We start from the raw sequence: 23,001 nt of genomic DNA, 5'->3' as shown, positions 1-23,001 counted from the left end.
TGAGTGAACTCCAGGAGTTGGTGATGGACAGGGAGGCCAGGCGTGCTGCGATTCATGGGGTCGCAAAGAGTCGGACACAACTAAGCGACTGAACTGAACATGCTCCCTATTATTGTGTGCTGTGCTTACTGGCTCAGTCATGTCCGATTCTTTGTGACCCCATGAACTTTTGCGTGGGGATTCTGTCCAAGGGGTTCTCCAGGCAAGAATACTGGAGTGGGTTGCCATGCCCTCCTCCAAGGGATCTTCCCAACCCAGGTCTCCTGCATTGCAGGTGGATTCTTGACTGTCTGAGCCACGCTGTCTGGTTTATAGTAAGGTTGTGGATTAGGGCTGCCCAGGTTACACTAGTGGTCAAGAACTCCCATGCCAATGCAGGAGACATAAAAGCACAGGTTTGATACCTGGTTAGGGAAGACCCCTTGGAGGACAGCATGGATTAAAACGTTCCACCTGTGGCTTCTCAGCATATTAACCATGTTCCAAGCTGATAGTCGGGGACTTCCCTGATACCTCAGCTGGTAAAGAATCCGCCTGCAATGCACGAGACATGGGTTCAATCCCTGGGTTGGGAAGATGCCCTGGAGAAAGGAAAGGCTACCCACGCTTTCACTTTCAAGCGGACAGTCAAAACAAAAATACCGAAGTAAACAGGGTTTGGCAGTAAATGAGCTGGTCCTAAATTCTGACTTCTGGGGAAGGGTGCTTCCCTGACAGACAGGGCAGCCACAGCGTCGGCCGCGTCTGGAATACTTAGGCAAGCAAGGCCGAGGCTTCCCCTCAAAACCGGTAGATGTTAGGTCCAGTTCGGGTGCGGCCCGGGACGCTGGTAGGGCCTTAAAAAAACATCCCCCCGCCACCCCCCTCCACCCACTGACTTCTGCTCTCGGTGGCACAGGTGGTAAAGAACCCGCGGTCCCAATGCAGGAGACAGAAGAGCCGCGAGTTGGATCCCTGGGTCGGGAAGGGGATGACTACCCACCCCAGGCTTCTTGCCTGGAGAGTCCCATGAACAGAGGGAGCCTGGCGGCCGCCAGTCCATAGAGTCACAGAGAGTCTGAAGACGGGACTAAAGAGTTTAGTCTCAGAGTTTAGACTAAAGAGTCTAAGACACGGCTGAAGCGACTGAGCATACACGCCCGCCTCTCCTAGCACTGGGGCCTTCAGCCTCTGTTTCCCCAGGTGGTAACATCAGAACAGTTAGACTGACCTGAGTGGGTGACTAAGCGGTTGTCGCCCAGCTCCAAATCCACCTTCTTCCCCCCGCGGTGAGACGTTAGGACCCGGGTTCTGCAGACCACAGTTTGACTCTGCCGACAGGGGGTGCCGGCGGGCGACAGGAGGCTGGCGCGGGCGAGCGCGCGTGCGCTTCTGGCTCTTTCCTGTTTCTACAGCAACGCGTTCTCGCGGCAGGGGCGGTTGGGTTCCAGTTCTCAGGACCTCCCCCCACCCCACGATCCGTCCCGAGGCCCAGCCTAACGTGTCCCAAGGCCCAGCCTAACGTGTCCCCGTAGAACTACCAGCACTAGCTGTCCCGGGCCCCGCCCCAGCAACTGACCCATGAGAAGGCAGTCACCACTGCAGGGGTTCTCCCCAAGGCTGAGGAGCCAAGCCCCACACTAGGCTCGTCAGCCAGGGGCCACGCCACGGGAAGAGGAGCCCCCGGGAAGCGTGTCTTGAAGGCGAGCGGGGCTTACTTTCAGGAGGGCCGGAAGGCCATGGGTCACAGACTCCACTCAAAGGGCGCAAACAGAATCTCGCACTCCCGGGGACCCAGTGCAGAGACGGTAATGGGAAAGCAGCCTGGGCCAGACCCACTTGCTGATCTCGGGAGAGCCTCCTGGACAGGCAGGAGGCAGCTGGGACTCACCCCGGGGACACAAGCACTGTCAGCAGCCACTTGTGGGAGCTCGTCCCACCCCGAGGACGCTGGAGGTGGTAAACACCGTTTCAGAATCCTGCCTCCAGCTTACTAGTGCCGGTCCAGGCCCCACCCATCAGCCAGTTTGCACTGGATCTGATGGCCTGGGGTGGAGCAGCCAGCTGGGAAGGGACACAGCCCCACCCATTAGCAGGCTGGCTGCTGAAGGACTCCCCTGAACTCCCAGGGGGTCACAGCAAGGTCAGGACACAGCCCCGCCCACCTGAGAGCTGGCACTAGCCCCCAGTACCCCAGGGCACCACAGCCAGCGACCCCCACCCCCCAAATGTGTCCATCGGTGGACAGGCACTACCCCTGGCTCCTCCCTTTTCTAATTAGTAAAAACGCTAATTAGAAAACATACATGCTCCCTATGTTTGTGTGCTGTGCTTACTGGCTCACTCATGTCCGATTCTTTGTGACCCCATGAACTTTTGCCCGCCAGGCTCCTCTGTCCATGGGGATTCTCCAGGCAAGAATTCAGGAGTGGGTTACCATGCCTTCCTCCAGGGGATCTTCCCGACCCAGGGATAAAACCGAGGGTATCCTGAATTGCAGGCGGATTCTTTACCAGCTGAGCTACCTTTAGAGCCCCATTTTTTTACAATAGCTAAGATACGGAAGCAACTGCGCAGTGGTAAAGAATCTGCCCGCCAATGCAGGAGATTCAAGAGACAGGTTCAATCGCTGGGTAGGGAAGAACCCCTGGAGTAGAAAATGGCAACCCACTCTTGTATTCCTGCCTGGAAAATCCCATGGAGGATCCTGGCCGGCTACAGTCTATGGGGTCACAAAGAGTGGGGCACGACTGAGCGCGCACACACCCAAGTGCCCATTATTGAATGAATGGATAAAGAATATGTGGTGTATATACATATAATGGAATATTACTCAGCTACAAAAAAATTAAATCTTGCATTTTGCAACAACATGGGTGTACCGAGGGTATTATGGTAAGACAAGTAAGCCAGAGAAAAACAAATAATGTATGATTTAGTTTAGATCGAGAATCTAAAAATCAAGACAAATGAACCCACATAAGGAAACAGAAACAAGGTCACTGATAAAGACAGCAAACAGGTCGTCATTGCCAGAGGGAAGGAAATACTGGAGGGGAGAATACTAGGTAAAGGTGATGAAGAAGTACAAGTTACCAGCTAGTAAATAAATGTCACAGGTAGGAAGTGCACAGTGTGGGGAATATGGTCAATAATTCTATAATATCTTCATATGGTGACATCATAACTGGGCGTATTGTAGTGGCCATTTTGTAATGTACAGACATATAAAATCACTATGTTGTGAACCAGGAACTCTCATAGTGTTGTAAGTCAATTATACTTTAAAAACATGAGCTCCCCCCAGTAGTTCAGCTGGTAAAGAATCTGCCTGCAATGCAGGAGACCCTGGTTCGATATCTACGTCAGGAAGATCCACTAGAGCAGGGATAGGCTACCCACTCCAGTATTCATGGGCCTCCCTGGTAGCTCAGACAGTAGAGAATCTGCCCACAATGCGGGAGACCTGGATTCTATCCCTGGGTTGGGAAGATGCCCTGGAGGAGGGCAGGGCAACCCACTCCAGTATTCTTGCTTGGAGAATCCCCATGGACAAAGGAGCCTGGCAGGCTATAGTCATGGGGTGGAAAAGTGTCCGACTCGACTGAGGGACTAAGCATACACTTCAAAAACAAACTAACCAACTCCTGGAAAAGAGATCAGATTTTTATGATTACCAAAGGCAGGGGATGGGGGAGAGTGGCATGGACGGAGGGGTTACTTGAGGGTATTCAAAAGATATGATTAAAAGATAAATTATCTCAACTTTCAGAGATGATAAATACTAGGGCTATAATATATAATACGATAAATATAATTAACACTGTTTTATATGTATCATATGAAAGTTAAGAGAGTAAATGGAGAATTCTCATCACAAGAAAAAAATTTTTTTCTACTTCTTTAATTCTATGTCTATGTGAGACCATGGATGTTTACAGCCCCATGGACTGTAGCCTGCCAGGTTCCTCTGTCCATGGGATTCTCCAGGCAAGAATACTGGAGTAGGTTGCCAGGCCCCCCTCCAGGGGATCTTCCCGACCCAGGGATCAAACCCGCATCTCTTATATCTCCTGCATTGGCAGGTGGGCGCTTTACCACTAGCGCCACCTGGAAAGCCATATGTGTAAATCTGTTTACTGAGAACTGCTAACATCAATACCTTCCATTTCAATCCAACAACAAAGGGTTCATTCTGGTTTTTCCTTTTGAGTATCTGCAACTCCCTTCTCCAGCAGTGAGAAATCTGTACCCTACTGTCATCTGTAAACTGTCTCATTTGATCCACCCACACGCTTCCATCTCTGCCTGCCCCCATCCCACAGAATGCCTTCCTCTTTCTCCTCAGGCACTGATACCTTATGCTGACCGCCCCTCCAACCTGAACGTCCTCTCCACCCCACTATGGGACTCCCCCACTCTCACCCTGTTTGGGCTCTGATGGTCTGTGTCATAAGCTAGCTCCTTGCACCCTGTGACCACTCTACTCACCCTTCAAGCTGCTCCCTGCTGGCTGGACTCCATCTTCACCTACTCAAGCTCTTATACCCTGTTCCAGCTGCCCCTCAGCTCCCACTGGTGTTGATGCCTCACTCTTAGGACTGACCTGTTTATGAAAGGAAGGGGAAAGGAAGAGTCCTAATAACTCTTCAACACATGTGCAGTGAAGAACGTCTTTGCTGAATGTTGTGTAATTGGACAGAAGATCGAGCTGGAGGCAATATATGTGTAGTTTCTAATGCTGCTGACTACACTACATAATTCATTTATACAAAGGAGCAGTTATATTTATTTTTAAGTCTCTCTTAAAGCTTGGGATAATCCTGCTAGAGTCTAGATGGAAAAAAAGATAGCATTTACTGGAGTAAACAGGAAAAGTAATCAAGCAGAGCTTTTAAAAGCTCGTTTTGCTTCTTCCTTCTTCAAAATAAATTGCTGTACAAACTGGCCCCAGAGCTCTAAGTTACAGAGCATCCAGAGTCCTCAAGACTAAGGCATTTGTTCTTTCACTTAAGGTCAACAATGGAAAGTCACCAAATGGGTTTGAGGAGCAAAAAAGGATAAGACTGTAAGGAAAACTTTAATTTCTGATTGTCAAATTGAAAACAATCATGAATACATTGTATATCTTATGAACCTGTTTTAGGATGAACAGTACAAAGCAAACTGATCAAAAAATTGTGTTATAGCTGTGGTGCTAGTAGATAAGCTGGCTCATTGGTCATTAAAGTATTTCTATCATTTACACAAATCTGCCATAGTGTCTGACTTACTGCTATCACAGTAACCAATAATTACTTCTTTTTATACTAAATATAAGGTACAATTTAATAAAATGTAATAAAATGCTTATCTGGAGTGACTGGCTTCATCCAAGTACAAGAAAGTGTATATTGTTCTAAACTCTTGTTCATATTTAGAGGAAGGACTATCAGCAAAATATTTGGGCATTTGGTTTGAATAAATGTTTTCAGTGCTGTGTAATGACTACAGAAGCTATACTGTAATAGGACTTGGTCAACGAATGGTCTGAAGAACCCCGTGTGCTCCTCTGGTAGGATCAGGGCTTGGCATCACCTACTAACAAGCGTCAGGGCCTGCTCGGACCCCGGGCACCAGCATCCAAGTACACTTGGTGGAGTAAGCACAGGAGGGGAGGAAGACCAAGGAGAGGGGACATGGACAAGCAGGTGGAAGGACGCCGAGGTGACTGGAAAGGGAGAAGGACAGGGGAACCCAAGGGGAGAGAGCGGGTGGAAGAGGAGGAGAGGAGGAGAGAGCAGTGGGGAGATACGTGACGCGGTGATGGGGAGATGCCCCAGACGACTGGAAGAGACACAGGAAATAGAGAATGCACGTTAAAAACCACACAGGGAGATAGTGCACAGCGATAATTCGAAGCCATGGAGGTGGTTTATTGCTTACATTTTAAATGGCTGAACTTAAAGAACAGTCTCCTGGACCCACAATCCATCATCAAGTCTGTGCAGATGGCTTTGGTTTATTCTCACGCCCCATAGTTTCCCACTCCCTCACAGGGAGAATCTTCCTGCAAGGTGAATATGAAAGTGAGCTTAAAAAAACCCTTAGATCACATTACCTTGAGCTTATACAACATATTTAAAGGCTTTTTCTAAAGGGCAGCTGCTATATAACACAGGGAGCTCAGCTCGGAGCTCTGATGACCTAGAGGGGCGGGAGGGCGGCTCAAGAGAGATGAGACATATGTATACATACAGCGGATTCACATTGTGACACAGCAGAAACTAACACAACATTGTAAAGCAATTATATTCCAATTTCTTTTAAATTTAAAAAAATAGAGGCTTTTCATTGACATAATCCTTAGTCTTTACAGCATCACTCTGAGGTAGATAGGAGATCTGTAGTTTTACCCCCATTCTGTAAAAACAAAATCAAAATTAAGAATTTAAACAGTAGACACACAAAGTCTAGAGTAGGGTGATTTGCCTTAGCGGTCCTGATTAAATCAGAGGTAACAAAACTGAGCTAATTCTGTACATGGGGACTGATGACAACGTTTAAAGTTGTCCAGACTACAAACAGGTTCAATTTGGCCAATTGAAACCCCATTTCGAACGTAATCCCCCTGAGTGCAAAGTTGTAAAGATGATGCTCTGGTTAATCCGTTAGTTCTATTTCTCTTTATTTGACCATTTTCCTTGGCACTAGAAATGAGCCCATAATTGCTATTTGTCTGTTGACATCACTATTTTTGCGGCTATACTTTGGCTGAAAGACAGTCCATCCCACAGGTGAAGTATACAGTCCAGAGCTTCAGCAGAGCCTTGGTCTCCATCTGGTCTCCACAACAGCGATCCTACAGGGACTTCGTGGGTGCTATGACCCTGGTCTCTTTGTGACACCAGGAGGTTCAGTAGCCAGTAAAGTGTGGGACGATGCAGCAGACACTGGGGAGAGAGACAGGGGCAGGAGGAGACTCGTTTCTTGCCTCTGGGGCACTTACAATGGCTCATAAAATTGTTCTTTTTAAAATTTGCATTTCTTTGGCTTTTCTGTCTGCCAGTGAATATTATTTTTCTGGTTTCTATTTCATTATACTGTTGTGTCATTTGCTTATAACTCTTTTCGGTATTGAACTAAATAAACCCTAGAGCATTGCAAATTTGTGTTTCCCTCAGAAAAGAATGCTCTCATTTAGCTAATGATGTAATATTCCACTGGCCTTCACAACAGAATGAGCGAAATTCTGCAAGGTAAATTTGTTTTTCCAAGGCATTTAAAGTAAATTATGTGGTTCGTAGCCTGACATGAAGCAAAATCTTCCCCAGAAATACAGCATGGTTGGCCAAATCCCCAACAGTCGCTGAGCCAAATGTGACAACATGGGAGGGACAGGACTCTGAGCAGCAAAGGTGACTGAAATGCAAACAAAACGTGTGGTTTTCCAGACTCAGAGAACATTGGAGGACAAAACTGTGAGCACATTATAATACGCAAGCGAAAGGCTGAAAGTCACCAGTAAATTATGTGTTCTTCCGCAGCCACGCCGCTATCCTGGCACTTCGCTCTTTATTTTTCAGATTCTCGTTCTTTATTGTCTGTAATTTGGCCTGAACTGTGAGTCTCTGGTGCTCCTCCAACATGTTACTGCAAAACTGCTGCAGCTGAAAGAACAAATAGATGGTCAGTCCATTGGTGTAAGTGAACTTCTCACTTAGACACAGTCAGACACAGTTCATGTTAGGTAGTATCGGGATCTTGCAAACGGATGAATGGCAGTTGGAATGAGTAGAAATGTGTGTCCCTGAGAAATGCGACTGAGAAAATATGACGAAGAATACACCTGTCCTGAAGAAGCCGATGCAGAGAGGAAGTTCCAGGAAGTAGAAAATTTGTCTACTTTATTTGCTGCTCTATTCCCCCAGCAGCACACAGTAGGTGTTCAACAAAGATTTCCTGATTCATGTTGGATATTAGACCAGATTTATGGACAGAGAGACCTTCCCTCTTCTCAAAAATAACGTAATTTCCAAAGCTCAAACCCAGTACACAGCATCTGTTTCTTTACAAATGTTATCCTTAAGAGTATTTATAGTGGATCGTCCAACTCCTTCACTGAATCAGGTCAAGCATTCAGTTATAAGAACATTTGTTCCAATATTACATACAAGCCGGATGCCAAGTGATGATGGATAATATACATGTCAAAAGTCTGTTTCTGTGTCACTGGTTAAGAACTCAGAACACGGGCTACCATAAAATGATAGTGTACCCTGTTGTTTCTCCTCCTGGCAGGAGGGGAGGGGACAACAGAGAATGAGAGGATTGGATGGCATCGCTGACTCAATGGACATGAGTTTGAGCAAGTTCTGGGAGTTGATGGTAGACAGGGAAGCCTGGCGTGCTGCAGTCCATGGGGTCGCAAAGAGTAGGACAGGACTGAGCGACTGAACTGAACTGATCCTGTTTTTTAGTCGCTAAGTCCTATCTGACTCTTTTGTGACCCCATAGACTAAAGTCCATCAGGCTCCTCTGTCCATGGGATTCTCCAGGCAAGAATACTGGAGTGGGTTTCCATTTCCTTCTTCAGGGGATCTTCCTGACCCAGGAATCAAACCCCAATCTCCTGCATCGGCAGGCAGATTCTTTACCACTGAGCCAACAAACTTCACAAAAGGTCACTTAAACTTAATATATTTGAAATTAAGTAACAATAGGGTTGTCATGCCTAACTACAATGCAGAAGATAAGTAAGGTTCTAGGAAAAAGTAGATTAAGGGAACAAGAGCAAACCTCTCTCTCTCCCCGCCACACCTGGGCATTCCTGCCAGGCATTAGGAGCCACATGCCAACAGCATTGCCCAAGACTGGGAGTCTGCAGCGGGCGGGAGGGGAGTGTGGGTCTAGGGACTGTGGGGGGCTTCATAGGTGCTTGAGAGCATGAGAGAGGCCAGGCTCCAGCAGGGTAGAGAAGAAAGACCAGATCAAGAGATGTGAGAGTGGATAAAAACTGCCGGTATGGAGGGAAAAGGGATTCATGTGACTTTCATTTTCCTTTTTTAGTAATTATTTTCGATATTACCATGTGAACCGATACAAATAGGACTGTTGGGCATTAACAGCTTTTTGATAAGGATATTCATGGGAGCTAACTTACTTGTTTTCAAAATTGCAATAATTGAACCACTACTAAATCCATTTCTGCGTTTTAAAAAAAAAATGAACCATCAGTGATTGTAGACTTTTGGAACTTTGGAGAGAGCTAAAGTTACACAAACTTCACTCACTCATTCAATAACAACAGCAACACTTTTCTGGGTTCTGTAGAGAGAAAGCTGAACTGAGGCACTTTTGAAGAGATCAACACACAAACTCAGTGTTGCTTCTAGGAACTGCCATTTCAGCATTTTTGGGGGTGCCCCTCACTCTCTTGTCTGGGGAATCCCTGATAAGTTAGGTCCTGACAGCCCAGTCTCAGGCAGGCCAAAACTCAAGCAGAGATCATTCCTCCAGGAATTATCAGTTCTTCTCTTTCACAGTAACAGCTACATAGGATGATTTGGGTGCGTGGAGGAGAGGGTGTCAATGAGTTAATTAAAAGTGTCCTAGAGGATGTGTTTGAAAGAGGGTCTAAAAGGATGATTAGGAATTTTCCAGCCAAAGACAGGCATGAGGAGGCCGTGAGACAGAAGGTAAGTGTTTCTGAAATCTAGGAAATGTGCAAGGACATGATAATTTAAGACATTTTCTAAGTGGAACAGTGTAACTAAAGGAAATGTGTGCAGAGGTGCCTATGTCTCTTATTCTCTGAAACGGTTCGTGAAGAGGGCAAAAATTAAGACGGAGAGTAAGGCAGCCAGATTATGAAGGGTCTTGTGCACTAATGAAAAAACTTCTACATTTTTTGTGAGAACTATGATGAGCAGGGCAATGAGCGGCAGCACTGTGATGGGTGGGACGGAGGGAAGACAGGACCAGGGTGTGGAGGCCGCAGTCTGTTGCAATGACTCAGATGGGAAATGGTGAAATCCAACCCTCCAAGAATAAGAATGGTCTCTATTTCAGGAACAAGGCAGAATTAAAGACATTTCCTGCACAGCAAGAATAGCACCAATAGAGCACAGAAGGTAACAGTTCAGATAAGCTTATTATTTTTAATTTTAGCAACTCCAGATTACATAAAAATGGCTTCTACATTATCATAATTCACACTGTCTATACTACTTACCTCTGAGATCTGTAAATCTGTACTTATGGTTCTCCCGATCACATATAGTAGGGTAACCAATGATTGTGTTCCATACCTACAAAGCAACAAACCGCTAATCAGGAGTGGAAAATGTTTTGTAAGACAAAGCTATACAGCAGGTGAATGCTAAGTATACAGTCCCTATTAATCCCTATCTCCCAAATCTAAGCAAAAGCATATATAAAGTAGTTTAGCTTCATCTTTTAATAGAAAATTCATGCTCTAGAAAAGTCTATTCGCACAAAGAAGTAATTACAGTTAAATACTGATTTGTGTAACACATGGTTTTAAAAGTTTCATATAAATGTAAAAAGCTCTTCTTAAAAACAGTAACAGCAACTGCTTTTATCTTTTAAAATGAAGTGGTTACAATAGGTGTCACACACCCAAAATTAAGAAAATTTAAAAGAGAACAAGGAAATATTCAAAGTACATTCCTTAAAAATGTAGTTAATATAGAATCAGTTTCAGAAGCTCTGACTTAAATACCCTGAAAGCTTACTGAAACTTTCGTATTTGTGCTTTTTCGAAAGAGGATCCATATCTTCAGGGATTCTCAAAATGCTGGTGCTCCCTGATGGCTAAGGACTCTGGGTTTCCTTGAGCTCCCTGAAGAGGCCTGGCCGCTGAAACTCCCCTTTTAGTTTAGTGACCCTGACAGCCTGACAAGATGCCTGACACACAACCACGAAGCATTGCTGTAGAAAGACGGCAGACACATACCTTCTCAGAGTGCTGCTGGGGTTAAGAAAGTAAAGAAAGACTTTTGGATGCATTAAAAGAGAAAGAAAATTAAAATAGGTTAATATAATGGAATGGACAAGAAAGGATTGAACTACCATTGTCTTATTCATAGTTGATTCACACAACTGACTTACTCCCAAAATGTATACTTGAAACTAAAATTTGTGAGACTTAACATTGGCATCTGTGACAAAGGTGGAAGAGAACAGTGCTTTCGTCCTTTTTTAAGTTCCCAGCTGTAAGGTCAACTGAATCTACTTCAGCACAGTGGAGAACAGGAGACAGCTACATATAATTCAGGCAAGCAAACCTGTTTCTATGGGGAAAGAAGAAATGTTTCCTAGCTCTTCATTTTTCCTGGCCAGGTATAAAAAGCCTGTGAAATGACTCAAGAAATTCGACAAAATCTGCAAAGAAACTGAGCTCCAAAAAAAAAAAAAAAAAGGTAGGAAATAGAAGAAAACTACTTACGTTGCTAAATGTATGATTTTTCTACCAAATAAAGAGAAAAGCTATGCTAAAAGCTGAGTTGGGTTTGAAGACACCTTGGGACAACTTATAAATTGTCAAAATGGGGAATCACATATAGTTCAAAGCATTGGTGTGGAGATTCAATGTGATGACTTGTGTTGAAGCACCTATCAGGGTACATGGCACTCTTCATTCCTTCCTATTCTTGAAGGTTTGAAGAGGAGATATTTTTGAGACAGATGGTTTCTCACTCCTGTTGAAAGAGTAGTCTCTCTGAAATAGTACTCAACAACAACAAAAAAATATGTTACAAATAGTCTATCCTGCCAGTAGTGTATTAATGTGAAGGCAGGAGCCAGTGTTTGTCAGTACAGTTGCCCCTTCAAGAAACTGATAACATTCAGTGCTGCTGCTGCTAAGTCACTTCAGTCATGTCGGACTCTGTGCAACCCCATAGACGGCAGCCCACCAGGCTCCCCCGTCCCTGGGATTCTCCAGGCTAGCCACGGTGATTTGGAACATTAGTCCATCTCGCCTTCCACACCTTCCAGTTCCCTCCTTTCTAGCATTCGTACTCAACAAAAAAAATATATGTTACAAATAGTTTATCCTGCCAGTAGTCAAGTGTATTAAGGTGGAGGCAGGAGCCAGTGTCTGTCAGTACAGCTGCCCCTTCAAGAAACTGATAATATTCAGTGCTAGCCAGGGTGACTTGGAACGTTAGTCCGTCTCACCTTCCACACCTTCCTCTTCCCTCCTCTCTTGCATCCGTCCTCCCCTCCCATCCCTTCTGCCTCTTCCCTCCTCTCTTGCATCCGTCCTCCCCCCCCATCCCTTCTGCCTCTTCCCTCCTCTCTTGCATCCGTCCTCCCCCCCCATCCCTTCTGCCACATCTGGCTTCCTGCAACAAGCATAGCGGCACCCAGGCATCTAGCCTGACCCGGTGACAGGCGATGGGAATGGGCCCTCCAGTGCCTCAGCACACCACTCTGATAACATCTTAATTCTCTCGGTTGTTCAATCTAACCCTTTCAGCTCCATGTTCCCCATCATGAAATAGGACAGAGTAAAGTAAAAATGAGTGTAAGTTTTTAAGCTTAAGACTTCAGCCAGTATAACACATTTGGAGAGAATTCCCTGGTGGTCTGGTGGTTAGGTCTCCATGCTCCCACTTCAAGGGATACAGGTTCGATCTCTGGTGGGGGAACAAAGACCCTGCATGCTGTGTAGCTCAGCCACCATATATATAATTTACATTATTATAATTCATATATTATTATTAGACATATTTGTTATATATAATAAACTGGAGCAATCAAAAAAAGAAAGAAAAAAGTGTTGCCAATTAAAATGGCACAAAAAAATTAAATAAGTAAATAAAATAGCACAAAGTTTTGGGAAGTTAAAAAACTTATCTGGAGAAGAAATTAAGCATTTGGTGAGGGTAAGATTTATTCAGTTGATACTTTGTATTCTATATTCAAGTAAAACTAGGGTTTTCCTATAGGCCACAAAGTCTACAGTGTTTTATAAAAGCCGAAAGCAAGGTAACAAGGATAATACAAATAACATTTCTACCGCATCCAATAAAACATCACCAAAAAATCGTGCTGCCTTACGTCTATTTACACGCTCTTTCATAGGGTCTGTCCACAGCTGCAGGTATATATAGTGACTTCTCTGTAACCTGAAAGATGTCTTTATGGTTAATGGACGCTCCTTCACTGGGATCAGGATCCAAAAGATCTCTCATCTAACAATGCAGAGCCCTGAACAGGGGAGTGAGAGAAGCAAGAGCAAACCATTTTGCTCAAGCAAATGGTCCTACATACACGTTCAGATCAGGCTCCCTGGGAAGAATTTTGGGCTCAATTGGGACCGCTAATGGCAGGGTCTCAACTGTTTCGCTTGGCCAGCCCTACCTGCTCCTTTCCAGGGCCTTACGCTGCAGCCAGTTATGAAGGCCCATCCCCAGTCAGACTCTCAGCCCTGCCCTCCCAGCATTTACTGGTGTCCTCCCCTCCACACAGAAGGGGATTTCTTCCAACTCAAGCCCCCTTCTTCTCTTAGTCCCCAGAGCCCTTTCCATCTGTCCTCTGTAACATTTATCAGACACCATGTCTTCATCACTTTACAGCCCCTACAACAGCTTGAGCTAACTGCCTCAGCATAGAAAAACTAGAACATTTATTACCAGAAAGAACCTTACAGTTGATCACATACAACATCTTCCATTTTATACAACTTTTTAACCGAGGCCTAAAAGTTAACTAGTGGGTCATCAATAAATAAATGTTGGTCTAGTTTCAGTTCCAGATGAGAGGGTAAGAGAATTTAGTTTCTCATCTGTCTTTGTTTTGGAACAACTGACCTACTGGCAGAATGACAGTTTATGTTAGCACAGACAGTACAAAGCAGGATCAAAGTGACAAGACACTGGGCTACATGCTAGATTTCCTTCTGACGGGCTTCTCGGAGCTTTGTGATGCTAACATATACTGTGAATTTGAGGGAGTTAAAATAGTTTCCAAACTGATTGGGCTACTGCCTCCCTTGTTTACAGAAGGCTTGTCAGTATCTTCCATGAATAATGCTCAGTGACTTTCAGAAAACTAAGATCATGGCATCTGGTCCCATCACTTCATGGGAAATAGATGGGGAAACAGTGGAAACAGTGTCAGATTTTATTTTTTGGGGCTCCAACATCACTGCAGATGGTGACTGCAGCCATGAAATTAAAAGACGCTTACTCCTTGGAAGAAAAGTTATGACCAACCTAGATAGCATATTGAAAAGCAGAGACATTACTTTGCCAACAAAGGTCCATCTAGTCAAGGCTATGGTTTTCCAGTGGTCATGTATGGATGTGAGAGTTGGACTGTGAAGAAGGCTGAGCGCCGAAGAATTGATGCTTTTGAACTGGGGTGTTGGAGAAGACTCTTGAGAGTCCCTTGGACTGCAAGGAGATCCAACCAGTCCATTCTAAAGGAGATCAGTCCTGGGTGTTCATTGGAAGGACTGATGCTAAAGCTGAAGCTCCAATACTTTGGCCACCTCATGCGAAGAGCTGACTCATTGGAAAAGACCCTGATGCTGGGATGGATTGGGGGCAGGAGGAGAAGGGGACAACAGAGGATGAGATGGCATCACCGACTCGATGGACATGGTTTTGGGTGGACTCCAGGAGTTGGTGATGGACAGGGAGGCCTGGCGTGCTGTGATTCATGGGGTTGCAAAGAGTCAGACACGACTGAGCAACTGAAGTGAACTGAACTAAAACATTCTGGAGAAACACGAGTTTCAAAGCTAACTCACAAGTGATCAGTCACATTTTAGTAAATTCAGAATAAATCCTTTTCACTTAAATATGATAAATGTTAAATTTGTGATAGCATTTATTTACTTGTCTCATATCATTTTATGAGGACTGGTGACATACAACTATTTGTGTCAAATATAACTTTAATAAGTGATAAGTAAATATTCTACTATACAACGAATAAGGTAAGCATCCTGGTGCCATTTTAATGTAGAAAACATTTGAATTATTAATTTGAACTTTTATGTCCTCTTATAATCCATATACATTATTACTATTCAAAATCATTTTCAAAATTCAGCAAGACTGGTGACTATAAATTGAATCCTAAAAAATAAATCTTTTAGATGTAGAAGGCAAATTTACTTGAGTCTCAAAGATGTTTTGTAGCAGAATGGGCAAGAGGAGTGAACTGAGATTAATTTATCATAAATAGAAAAGAAAAGCATCTATTTTATGAGCATAGCATTTTGTTAAAAGATAAAAAAATTTAAGCCATGGTTAAAAGTGAATGCATTCATAATTCTAAGAACTTCTCAGGGATGATGAAATATCCATTTAGAGTTGTTCTTTTTTTAAACAAAGGAAGTCCTTCTATACTCATGTCTAATACAGTTAGATCATTTAAATAAATTACTAGACAATGGACTTTTTAGAGTAATGCAAACACGCTTCTGTTCTCCAAATGCAGAAAAAATTCTTCTGAGGGATAAAAATTAAAACACATTTAAATTAAGAGCAATCTTTCCCATAGGTTGCTCAAGCCATTTGCAAGAGCTTCACCAGTTAGATGTGCTTTGTATGGTATAGAAAGAGAGGGAAAATGAACTGGGGGGCTGTTTTGCCCCATAGAGCAGTGCTGTGCAGTCGAATTCTCTCCAGGATGGAAATGCTCTCTGGTCTATTACGGTAGCTACTGGCCACACTGAGCACTTAAAACAAGGCTAGTACAACTGGGGAACTGAATTTTAAATTTATTTAATTGCAGTTAATTTAAATTTAAATAGCCATATGTTAGCTAGAAGCCAGCGTATTGAGCAATGCTGCTGCTGCTGCTGCTGCTAAGTCGCTTCAGTCGTGTCCTAGTTAATTTTTTAATCTGGTGCCAATTGGTTCCTTGTTAAACTACACCTGGGTCACTCAGGGGACTGTCGAAAGGTATAGATTTTGCACCCTATTCTAACAGATTCTGATTTTTAAGGAGTAGGTGGGCTTGGAAGCCTTTAGATGTTTCAGACACTCCAGCTAATTACAAAGCTCTGCCTCCTGGGGCTGCGGGGATTAGGGGGACGGCGGAGGTGGGGGTGGGGTGGGGAGGCAGGAGATACAAGAGACCTGAGTTTGATCTCTGGGTTGGGAAGATCCCCTGGAGGAGGAAATGGCAATCCACTCTAGTATTCTTGCCTGGAAAATTCCATGGACAGAGGATCCTGGTGGGCTACCGTCCCTGCGGTTGCAAAGACTCAGACCAGACTAAGCACGCAACATTAGAAAGTGTCAGGTTTGTGCTTATGCTCACCTGTCTGAGTGTGGATATGACCCAGGACTGACAGGCACCATGTCACCTTCAGACACAACATGAAAGACCCTTCAGTTCAGTTCAGTCACTCAGTCGTGTCCGACTCTTCGTGACCCTATGAATCGCAGCACTCCAGGCCTCCCTGTCCATCACCAACTCCCGGAGTTCACCCAGACTCACGTCCATCGAGTCAGTGATGCCATCCAGCCATCTCATCCTCTGTCGTCCCCTTCTCCTCCTGCCCCCAATCCCTCCCAGCATCAGAGTCTTTTCCAATGAGTCAACTCTTCGCATGAGGTGGCCAAAGTACTGGAGTTTCAGCTTTAGCATCATTCCTTCCAAAGAAATCCCAGGGCTGATCTCCTTCAGAATGGACTGGTTGGATCTCCTTGCAGTCCAAGGGACTCTCAAGAGTCTTCTCAAACACCACAGTTCAAAAGCATCAATTCTTCGGCGCTCAGCCTTCTTCACAGTCCAACTCTCACATCCATACATGACCACAGGAAAAACCATAGCCTTGACTAGATGGACCTTTTTTGGCAAAGTAATGTCTCTGCTTTTCAATATGCTATCTAGGTTGGTCATAACTTTCCTTCCAAGGAGTAAGCGTCTTTTAATTTCATGGCTGCAATCACCATCTGCAGTGATTTTGGAGCCCAAAAAATAAAGTCTGATACTGTTTCCACTGTTTCCCCATCTATTTCCCATGAAGTGATGGGACCGGATGCCATGATCTTCATTTTCTGAATGTTGAGCTTTAAGCCAACTTTTTCACTCTCCACTTTCACTTTCATCAAGAGGCTTTTGAGTTCCTCTTCACTTTCTGCCATAAGGGTGGTGTCATCTGCATATCTGAGGTGATTGATATTTCTCCCGGCAATCTTGATTCCAGCTTGTGCTTCTTCCAGCCCAGCGTTTCTCATGATGTACTCTGCATATAAGTTAAATAAGCAGGGTGATAATATACAGCCTTGACGTACTCCTCTTCCTATTTGGACCCAGTCTGTTGTTCCATGCCCAGTTCGAACTGTTGCTTCCTGACCTGCATACAGATTTCTCAAGAGGCAGGTCAGGTGGTCTGGTATTCCCATCTCTTTCAGAATTTTGCACAGTTTATTGTGATCCACACAGTCAAAGGCTTTGGCATAGTCAATAAAGCAGAAATAGATGTTTTTTCTACAACTCTCTTGCTTTATCCATGATCCAGCAGATGTTGGCAATTTGATCTCTGGTTCCTCTGCCTTTTCTAAAACCAGCTTGAACAACTGGAAGTTCATGGTTCACGTATTGCTGAAGCCTGGCTTGGAGAATTTTGAGCATTACTTTACTAGCATGTGAGATGAGTGCAATTGTGTGGTAGTTTGAGCATTCTTTGCCATTGCCTTTCTTTGGGATTGGAATACACTTACAAATACACACAAGTGCCAGGAACTAGGAAGCACTGAGCCTGGGAAGTAACGTGAAGCTGTGTCTTAATTCTGGGCATGGTTAAGAAGGCATGGTTAATTAAGGCTTTCAATGACTGTGAAGCTGGGGAAAGCCCAGCCAGGAGAAGGATATTGAATCTCATTGTCTTCCTGCCCTTTGACCGTCTGCCGAAGACCATTAGTAAAATAGCTTGATTCCCTCCTCCAAAAAAAGAATGTATGGTTAAGTCATGTTCTAGAAAGAGCAATTATTAAAAGTAAGCTATTTGATCTGTGCATTTCAATGTCTATTCTACCTGACAGGCTGTGAAGCAAGTATATTTAATCTTAAAAGGTGAAAAACATAAAATGTTCAATAATATGGAACCCAAATACATAAAGGGAATCTGACAAAAGACACAAGCTCAGCATCCAAGCATATGTAGTAATATGTTGCATATGTTGTTTCTTAAAGATACGGCGATGTATTTCACAAAACAAAATGGAAAATGTACACTCATACCGAAAAACATGACTTACTCTAATCTGTGTCTCCGAAGACAAGATTCTTGGTGGGCAAAATGGGGAAACTGAGGTAGATAAGTATCTCATGCAAAACTACATTCACAGAGAAAACCAAAACCAAGGATAAGTGACCTTATCTTCCACGAAGCTGGTGTGTGGTAAGACTAAATGCAGGAAAAATAACCACTTTTCTAGGCAACGTGAAGGCCTTTAGGGACCTAGCCAGACTAAACCTGAGCCATTCACCAGATCGATGACCTAAAGAAAAGGGTGGTTTCACATTTCCTCCTCACCTTTCGCTCACAGCTTGCCAATTGTTGATTAAAAAGTCCTTTGCAACATATCGGCCAACTTCAGATGCTGCAACAGCTTCGATGACATTTGTTTCATTAAAAGTGAAAGGAGACACAGTGATGGCATAATCCATGTATCTGCAAAAGCACATTTGGCAGAAAATAAATATGTAAAAATTATTCAATAGAAAGAATATAAGTGGAGTTAAAAATCCCATATGGTTCTAAGTTAGTGGTGCATAAATATGTTTCATATTAATTCTTACATTAGCTCATGTCTGTTTTTCTCTCTTTAGTTTATTAATTGCATTCCTCCACCAAGAACCTTTTCAAGTTAAGTTACAATAATCACCTGTTCAGTATCCGTGGATCTTTACTGCAGCTCATTGCATAAGCAAGTTGAATCCTTTCTTCTTCCTCTGTGTTATTATTGTAGATTTTTAACAAAAAATCCCATTCTTTATCATTTCCCAAGGCAATGCCATAACATAAAATAACATTTTTAATTGGATTAGGTATTCTGTAAGATACAACATACAATGAAGTTATCTAGGTTGTCACATATTTAGAAGTATGCTGCTGCGGCTAAGTCACTTCAGTCGTGTCCGACTCTGTGCGACCCCTTAGACGGCAGCCCACCAGGCTCCCCCGTCCCTGGGATTCTCCAGGCAAGAACACTGAAGTATAAATCTAGAAAAAATGTCTGCGATCTCAGATATGAATATCAAAAGCTGGAATCTAGAAAAGCAACCGTGAAAACTGTCATTCACACTAATATCTTGAAGTCATCAAATTAGTTTAGAAACTAAGGAGATTTGAGGGAGAAACAAATTAGAATAGTACAAACAGTGTATGTTGATAATTTTGTTTGATTTCGTATATTATTATCACATTTTCTAAGAGTCCATCTGAGGGCATATATTCAAGGTAATATAATAACACCAAAATGACAAAGTATTGGTCTCAGCTGTCAATGAGGCTGAAAACTTAGAGATGTGCTGATGCACTTTTATATGTATGAATAAATAACCATAAAGACCAACCTAAATAAGCACAGGTGCTTATTAGGGAATGCCCTGGTAATGAGAGGTCCTGGGTGAGAATCCAGTGTATAAATTCTGATCTACTGTGAACTGCGGTGTTAGAGAAGACTCTTGAGAGTCCCTTGGACTGCAAGGAGATCCAACCAGTCCATCCTAAAGGAAATCAGTCCTGAATAGTCATTGGAAGGACTGATGCTGAAGCTGAAACTCCAATACTTTGGCCACCTGATGCGAAGAACTGACTGATTTGAAAATACCCTGATGCTGGGAAAGATTGAAGGCAGAAGGAGAAGGGGATGGCAGAGGGTGAGATGGTTGGATGGCATCACCGACTCAATGGACATGAGTTTGAGCAAGCTCCGGGAGTTGGTGAAGAACAGGGAGGCCTGGCATGCTACAGTCCACGGGGTTGCAGAGTCAGACACGACTGAGTGACTGAACTGATTGTTATGCACAGACCTACATGAGACAATTCTGTGTGCGTGTATCTGTTTTTAAAGGATATTTGAAAAAAAATAAAAAGAGAAAGAGATTATGTAAGTAAAAACAAAATGTTCCTTCCCAGAGTAAAAGCATGAAACATTGAGAGACATTGCTGGTGCTGAAACAGGGTAAAAAGAAAGGCAATTACAATATGACTCTTACTCATTCTCTGGATGGTTCATCCAGTTTCTGAAGAGTTCTCTGGACAGCTGAAGACAGTCCTCAAGACCCAACAAACATGCAGTTCCAAAAACTTTGTCCAGTGATATTCTTGAAGGAAAAGTCAAAGAACATTTATTTTTCATTACTACATTTATTTTTTTTCTGCTTCCAAGAATATGTGTTTCATAAAAAGATGGGTATTTTAAAAACATCCTTCCAATAATATCAGGTTTGTTAAAAAATAGCCTCTGTGGATGGCAACTATATTTAAGGTTCAGGGAAATATTTGCTGAGACGCTCTCAGGCACCAAATAAGCTCTCAGATGGATATTTTTTTGAAGGTAAGAAATAAATTACTGCCATCCTTCATCTCCGTCAAACACGGGTATACACATATACCACATCTGTTATCAATTTATTTTTTCTCTCTCATACAACAAGTGGCTTACAGATTTTTAAAAAATGACTTTAGAGTATCTGATATAATACACTTAAAAATAAAGTTCTTTCTCTACACTGGAAAACAGAGGGAATGGTTTATTTCTCTCCTCTGACGCTATGCCTTCCCTCGCTTCAGCTTCCATTTTTCCTTCTGTTCCTCCTGGCTATTAATGTCATCCCCAGAAAAGGAATGGAGGTTTCTGTTTTGTTTTTATAGTTGAGCAGAGGTACATGTTATGATTGCAAAGGAAGTAGGTTCAAAAGAACATGGAGAGGAACAATGATAAATCCAGATAAGTGTGACATGTGACTCCTCACACTCTGCAGTTTGGAGTCAGAGGTAAAGGAACTCAGAAGGGTCAGAAGTTTTTCAGAAAATACAAGAGCCAAATCTCCTTTGTTCCACCCTCCCTCTGGTTTGCTCTCTGCCTGGCCTGACCTTCTGATAAGCAGTAGTAGTAAGACCAGGGGTGGAAGCCTTCTGAGAGACAGCTCTGACCACTCACTACACATTCACTCCTCTCCCCACCCTTCCCAAGCTGGCAGCAGCAAGAAGGAATTCTCTGGAAGCACAATCTAACTCCCGAGGTTGGCCCCAGGATGCTACAAAAAACAGGTCGCTTCAGGCCAGTGTAGGAGAGCCAAGGCCACAGCTGGTTAACAAAGGTGCCACCTGGTTGGGCCCTTCTGCTCGCTCAGACAACTTGCCTATCCACTCTCCATTCCAGCTCCTCCCCCTGTCTTCCATCCATCTGTAAATCCAATGCCCTGTCCTTCTAGTCACACTCTCTAGGCTAAAATCTCTCCCCTTTTAGAAGGAAACCCATGAGAGAGAATAATCACCTTTTGTATAGTTTGTATTTTTTGCTTGGTTTAATTGACTTCAGCTTGATGTTGACTAGAGCTGGAGATGGAATTCCTGCACCGCTCATCGTTGGTCACAAATCCCCTCTCTAAATCTGGAAGCCCCGCCTACCTTCTGTCACAGGGTCCTGCGGCCCTGTCTTGCCCTTCACCCACTTCCCAGACTAGCATTACGGCTTACTCCCCCACCAAACCAATGTCATTCACAATACTTGCTCATGCTCACACACCGGTGACTGATACAGGTCACCGTATGATGTTTGATGACTGGGTCATTAGTCATCAACCTCCCTCATCATATTTGCTAATGTTAGAATTTTTATTTGACATACGTAATGAAACTTTTCCCTGTTTCATCAATAACACACCGAGCGGAAAGTTTTCTTCTGTGGCCTTCCGATACCCTTCATTTGCATTAGCTGGTTTTGCTTAGCACAACTTTTCACCAATAGTACAACTTACTTAGGATTTCAACCAGTAGCATAATAGTTGAGAATATAAAGCTATACACTCCTGTGTGTACACGTATGTGCTTTGCAAGTAAATTAAGATCCCTAACTACTATTTCCCATTAAGATATATGTAGCTCACCAATCTCAAAGCTACTATTCTCAAATTGCACACAGATCTCTCAGTGAATCGTTAACTATTAGGATCTTATTTTATGAATCTGGAAACCTATCCATTAATATGAATCATTTAATTCAATTGTCACTGTTCAGAAAGTACTTACAGAGCTAAATAGTCCTCCTGCAAGGCTGTCACATTTTCACGGATCATAGTTGAGTAAGTATTCCATATTGAGATAAGTCTCTTCAACAGATACTTCTATAAACAATAAAGAGAATAGTAGTTAGTTCTGTTCACAACACTCAATTTGCACTGCCTTTCCCTTGTCTGAAAAGACACTAACAGAGAGGTGACAGGTATTTCTTCAGAAATAAACTTCATTTGTTACTAAATATTTGATGATTTTTTTTAACATTTTAGGTTCACTTTCTTCATAAGAAAGCGATATGTAAACAACACAATGTGTGTAAGCACAGTGCCTGGCACATAGTAGGAGCTTAATCAGTATCACCCACTCTTATTACTTACTATCACCCCAGAATTTCTAGTTGTCTTTAAAATAGAGGGAAAAAAGGGGGAAAATATAAGACAAACTTTCTACCTTGAAACTCTCAAACTTTCATGCTTAGTGTGTGTGTGTATATATATACACACATACACACACACACATATATATGTGTGTGTATATATATATATATATATATATATATATATATGAAAACAAGGAACACTGATTTATGCCTTGGACAAATGTAAACCCTGGATCCAAAATAAGATTTCTTCAACTGAGCTATTGGCTGGTAAATAACAGCCTTTTTACAGTCATATATTTACCAATACATCCCTCAGAATAGTATCATTCATTGAAATTCTTTAAAAATACAAGTGTGAGCTTTTACTTCTTTACTCACAGGCCAAGGACCAGATGTCATCAATGAGCCACCTCAA

General features: G+C 43.2%; 2 protein-coding genes across 2 annotated transcripts in view; both read right to left on the bottom strand.

Moving 5' to 3' along the window:
* ARL14EPL (ARF like GTPase 14 effector protein like) overlaps positions 1–2,081 on the bottom strand; it is a 33,140-nt gene extending 31,059 nt beyond the window's left edge. Inside the window, exon 1 of the mRNA XM_070796835.1 lies at positions 1,211–2,081. The gene's annotated coding sequence lies outside the window, so the exon portion shown is untranslated. The remainder of the gene's footprint in view (positions 1–1,210) is intronic.
* Positions 2,082–5,862: 3,781 nt separating this feature from the next.
* The window catches only part of LVRN (laeverin), a 79,206-nt gene continuing 62,067 nt past the window's right edge, over positions 5,863–23,001 (bottom strand). Inside the window, exons 15-20 of the mRNA XM_019968041.2 lie at positions 22,217–22,311; positions 20,179–20,286; positions 18,843–19,010; positions 18,491–18,628; positions 10,193–10,268; positions 5,863–7,628 (exon numbers count right to left, since the gene is read on the bottom strand). Coding sequence (XP_019823600.2) covers positions 7,488–7,628; positions 10,193–10,268; positions 18,491–18,628; positions 18,843–19,010; positions 20,179–20,286; positions 22,217–22,311 — 726 coding nt within the window. The 3' untranslated portion in view covers positions 5,863–7,487. The remainder of the gene's footprint in view (positions 7,629–10,192; positions 10,269–18,490; positions 18,629–18,842; positions 19,011–20,178; positions 20,287–22,216; positions 22,312–23,001) is intronic.

This window comes from Bos indicus, chromosome 10 (assembly GCF_029378745.1).
Source record: "Bos indicus isolate NIAB-ARS_2022 breed Sahiwal x Tharparkar chromosome 10, NIAB-ARS_B.indTharparkar_mat_pri_1.0, whole genome shotgun sequence".
NCBI lineage: Eukaryota > Metazoa > Chordata > Mammalia > Artiodactyla > Bovidae > Bos > Bos indicus.
Note: the sequence above shows the minus strand (reverse complement) of the source record. Positions and strands in the feature narration are given on the sequence as shown.